General features: G+C 36.2%; 1 protein-coding gene across 2 annotated transcripts; it reads right to left on the bottom strand.

The window, feature by feature from the left end:
- Positions 1-859: 859 nt before the first annotated feature.
- On the bottom strand, positions 860-3,361 carry LOC116751980 (centrosomal protein of 78 kDa-like). Of its 2 annotated transcripts, XM_032628499.1 has the most exons (4): positions 3,250-3,361; positions 2,227-2,398; positions 1,857-1,904; positions 860-1,325 (listed from the first exon to the last, which is right to left on the bottom strand). In XM_032628499.1, exons 1-4 carry the CDS (start codon positions 3,336-3,338, stop codon positions 1,125-1,127), a joined length of 510 nt encoding a protein of 169 aa, XP_032484390.1. In that variant the 5' UTR covers positions 3,339-3,361; the 3' UTR covers positions 860-1,124. The 2 variants fall into 2 exon arrangements, with proteins under 2 accessions (XP_032484390.1, XP_032484391.1); XM_032628500.1 differs by lacking the exon at positions 1,857-1,904.
- Between the last annotated feature and the right edge of the window lie 1,253 nt (positions 3,362-4,614).

Genomic DNA, 4,614 nt, shown 5'->3' with positions numbered 1-4,614 from the left:
AAAAGCCAAAACATAAAACAGAAGCAATACTGTAACAAATGCAATAAACACTTTAAAAATGGTCGACATCAGAAAAAATCTTTAAAGAAAAAATTCACATAAATGAAACATAATAAAGTCCATACATTAAAAAAAAAAAATAGAGTATGGGTTCGGGTCACATTGCAGCTTCCCACTTACTTACAGCTGTGTAATTCTGGGCAACTCACATAATGTCTCCTCAGACTCCTCATCTGTAACCGGGGATGGTAACAGTTCCCTACCTCAGAGCGTTGCTGTAATCCATAAACACGGTTAAGTGCCTTGGTAAATGTTTGAGGCTCTCTGGTTATTGTGAATTAAAATACCTCAATGGCATCTGGCCATGTGATTTATAATAGTTTGATGTTTAACCAAATGGTAAAACTATTCCATTTATCATTCCCATCTCTTTTTAACCCTTACCCTGCTTTGTTGTTTATGTTTTCTCCCAACACAGAGTGCTAGTTCCAGGAGAGTAAAGGCTTTATTTTGTTCACTGCTGAAAGCAATAGCACCCAGAAAAGTACTGTACATATGAAGCCCTCAGTAAACATTAGCTGAATGAATGGTGCAAAGTGTCACAAGGAAAAGTACACCAAAACTTTCATTATAATAAAAAAGTACAGATAAATCTTTCTCTAATGGCTTCCAGTCAAGTAACTGAAACCACCATATGCTATAATAAAAACATAAGTAATTTATTAAAATTTGAAGACAAAAACATAATTTTAAAAGATGTAGACCTATGTTAGGTGTGACAGAGTATGGATGCTTTCTTGAAATTCACAATCAGATCCAGGAGTATCACTTTCAGAATGTTCTAGTAGATTGAGTTTACTTTTAGTTGTCTTTGATGAAACAGTCACTATTGTACTCTCTTAACAGAAATGTGTTTTTTCGAAGACTCACTTCTAATTGGTTCATTAAGCAAAGAATTACTTTGGCCAATTCCTTTGCTTTTCTGCTTTACAGGTGAGTCAGAGCAGGAATGCAGGTCCTTCCCAGGTTGTTTCTTAGCAGAGTTGTTTTGGGTATATTCACCTGCTTTGGTCATTTTCTCTGAAGAAGACCTGCTATTTCTAGATAATTCCTCTTCTTTTCTTTCACTTCCAGTTCCAGAAATGACGTCTGCTGAAGGGAGAACATGTTCTAGCAATGAAATCTTCAAAAGACTCCTGCCGCTGCTCTGTGACTGGGACCCCCAGGTTGTCTTTGGAAGTTTCTAAGGCCTCCTGAGTAGACACTGGGACATGGAAGGAGTCGACAGGCAAAGGAATCCCAGCATCACCTGTAATTTTCTGAAACTGGAGGGAAAAACAAAAGACAAGACAAAAATTCAGTGATGAACAAAGCCAACCATGAAAAAGTAGAGTTCAAAACTTCAGTGTTACTCTGTGATCTTATTATTAACACAGTCAATATTCAGAAGATTTCAGAGCCAGTTTTTTTCTAATTATATCTTGCCAAGTGATTCTCAGCTTAACCTAGCTATATCCAAGACTATGTCCACTACATTTTCAGACTTTGGTGACTGGGGTAGTTATTACCCATTTCCTTTCCCTCACTAAAAATAAAACCCTATTCTGTAAGATAATTAATCTCTTTTCTATCCTCCAGGCACATGTAAACAGTATATAGTTTGTGACCAGACTGTGTTCTCAAGCTGTCAGTTCCCAAGACCAGTCTGAGATTGGTTGATGGGGGCTCCAAGTAAGGCTAGAGGAAAAGCTGACAGGTTTTCCCCTCCCATTCCCATAACCAGTGACTCACTGTCATATGTTACCTATTAGCTATGTCTGGATTACTTATTTTAAAAATTATATCAGCATGTGTACCTTCATTAGTGTTCCTTCATTGTAAGCTGACTGCATACAGATAGAAACCTAGATAAAATATGAATAGAATAGACATTTATACAATTTAAAATCTGGAATATTTTCTCTAATGTTTTCTTTCTTCATTAAGGATAGTTTGCTTTAACTCATAAATTTTCTAAAGAACTTCCAGTCTCCTTATTTACAACAATACAGTATCATGAAATGGGCACACATTTACTAATCTCAGATTTGGAAAGGATTCCAGAATCTTCTAGCTCCTGAGCATGTGAACTATTAGAGACTGATCATTATTGTTTTCTCCCTGACTTGGTCATTTCCTTTTTGCTAATCACTCTTAGAATCATGAAGTGCTGTTCTGTCCACTTACTTGGATATTTTGCATTTGTCCTGGGGCACCCTGTTTTGATTCTGATTTTTCTTCTTCAAGCGCCTTCTTTTCTTCTTTACGTGGACTACTAACAGTAGAATTCACCTGGGGACGACCTAGTAAATGAAAATCTGACTGCTCTATACCAGCCATTGTGGCCAGCTGCCCAAGCCTGGACCAGAGGAGGAAAGGAGAAAAGACAAAGGTTATTATAATCACAGAAGAGCAGTTTAGATTTCCCCAGACCTACAATCATGAAGTACTTCTAAAATCTTAAAAGCCTACATCCTACTCCAGACTACAAGCCTCTCTCTCCCCCAAATTCTCAGCCCTTTCCAGATTCATCCTCTAGGACACATCCCATCTCCTTACCTATTACGGCTCCATTTTAAACACTGTCTGACTAGCAGCTTCAACATCTACCACGCACCTTGTCCATTACCTCTCACACCTCCATTCCCACACTTCTTTACCACATTTCCTCCAGTTTCCAAGAATGTGTTTGTTCCTTCCTTCCCAACACCAACACCAATTCATTCACTGACAAAACACCACTCCATCAACCATCAATCTCCACTTCCCTCTTCCAGCAAAATTGCTCCCAGTTGAGAACCACTGACCTATATCTCCCCTGCAGATTAATAATAATTTTTATGTCTAAGACAAAAATAACTTTAATTCAAACTTATCAAACAAGCAAAGTAAATGAAAGATAGGAAAATTCTTATCCATTCCCGAATATTTTCAATGAAAACTGCCTTCAATTTAATCTTTACAAAAAACTACACCTACTAATTACTCTATCTACAGGTTACTCTTTTATAATGAGCTCCCCACTCTACCAAAGCAGGCTTCCCTATTTGCATTTCTTAAAAAATTTAATTCCTCATTTTAAAAAGTCAACTGCATTACCTATTATTACACTAAATATGGCCACGGAAGTGATGAAAATTGCTCCAGTTCCTCAGCAAACTACCATTATAGTCGCAAAGAGAAGAACGCCATGAAGAGAAATGAACTAACCCAGCATCTTTAAGGAGATCCAAGAAAGCATGGAACTTGTGAAAAGAATTCTCAATGCTGCCCAAAACACCTTCATCATCCAGGATCATGCTTGTCAATGAGTGGGCATGAAGGGCTTCAGACAAAGAGAAATTCGTATTTCTTAAGTGGGCATTTTCATGTTCCAGCTATAAAAGAAGACTAAAAATGTCTGACATGATTTTTTCTCATTGTCATCAAAAGTAGTCTTGCCTATGTTCAAGGAACAAAACTAAAACACTCAAAATGTAATTAATTTGTAATTAACCTAACTCTCCACCAGTAAAGACAGAGGCCATATCACATAGTAACCAAAACCCACAGGCACCCAACAAAGTTTCCTATATAACACTTAGGTGGTATATAAATAAACCAAAGTTATTGTTTTATTAATGATCTTTCACAAAAGACCACATTTCTAACTAGTTCAATTCATAACGGAGCCTCATTCCACATTAGAAAATTACCTGCTTTAAGTTTCTCTTAAATTAGAAAATGAATTATAGAATCTGATCTGAACAAAACATATTAAAACTCTGCTGAATGTTAAGAATTAACTTTAGTGAGCAAAATATCTAATGCTTACGTTTAAAAGTCCTAAATCATACCCAACCCAATTTATTAAATGTACAATCACCAATATTTTCTTTGGCTTCTTGAAAATATTCACCCCCGTGCACTCTTCCCCTTCCGCTCATCACCTATGCACTTAAAACCCCCTGTAAGCTCAACTCTAGTATTTCTCAGAAAGGCCGTTAATGTGCATGATGCCCCTTTTGCCTTACATGAGCAGGTGCTCAACATTTATTGAATGAGTGTCCGCCAATCCAATGGATGCACTTTCAAAAGTTCCTCCCTACACTCACCCTGTGATAAATTATATTTAGATAGAACTTTTTAGATTATGCCCTGCTTTCATGCACATTACCTAATGTAATTCTCATAGTATATATTTTTATCTTTCATTGCATTCTTAGAAGTTTTCCAATATCTTAAATTTATTTAAAGGATTCACTTTCCTAATTCATTGCCAGAAGAGTCTCATCGTGTCTTTTATGTTACTGTATATACAGTATATGCACAAAAAGTGCCTTCTTGAATCAAAGAATCATGAACAGGAAATAGGCTAATGTCATATAAAAGTGCACACACACATACACACACACACACAAAACCAGATTTTCACATTTTTAAAAACATGCTTTCTGGAATATAGATCATATGATCACTACATACCAGTAAATGCAAAAGTCCATATGATACAACCAATTTGCAACACATTACAGTTTTAAAGCTTACAAATTATGTGTATATGGCTTAAAATAAAATCAAAATAAAACCAGAACA

Source organism: Phocoena sinus, chromosome 3 (assembly GCF_008692025.1).
Source record: "Phocoena sinus isolate mPhoSin1 chromosome 3, mPhoSin1.pri, whole genome shotgun sequence".
NCBI classification, from domain to species: domain Eukaryota; kingdom Metazoa; phylum Chordata; class Mammalia; order Artiodactyla; family Phocoenidae; genus Phocoena; species Phocoena sinus.
Note: the sequence above shows the minus strand (reverse complement) of the source record. Positions and strands in the feature narration are given on the sequence as shown.

Coding starts and splice junctions, on each gene's coding strand:
- LOC116751980 (XM_032628499.1), bottom strand. CDS start 3,338: ATGATCCTGGATGATGAAGGTGTTTTGGGCAGCATTGAGAATTCTTTT. Junction 1,905..2,226: donor GACAAATGCAAAATATCCAA/GTAAGTGGACAG, acceptor TATTTTATCTAG/GTTTCTATCTGTATGCAGTC. Junction 1,326..1,856: donor ATGAAGGAACACTAATGAAG/GTACACATGCTG, acceptor TTTTCCCTCCAG/TTTCAGAAAATTACAGGTGA.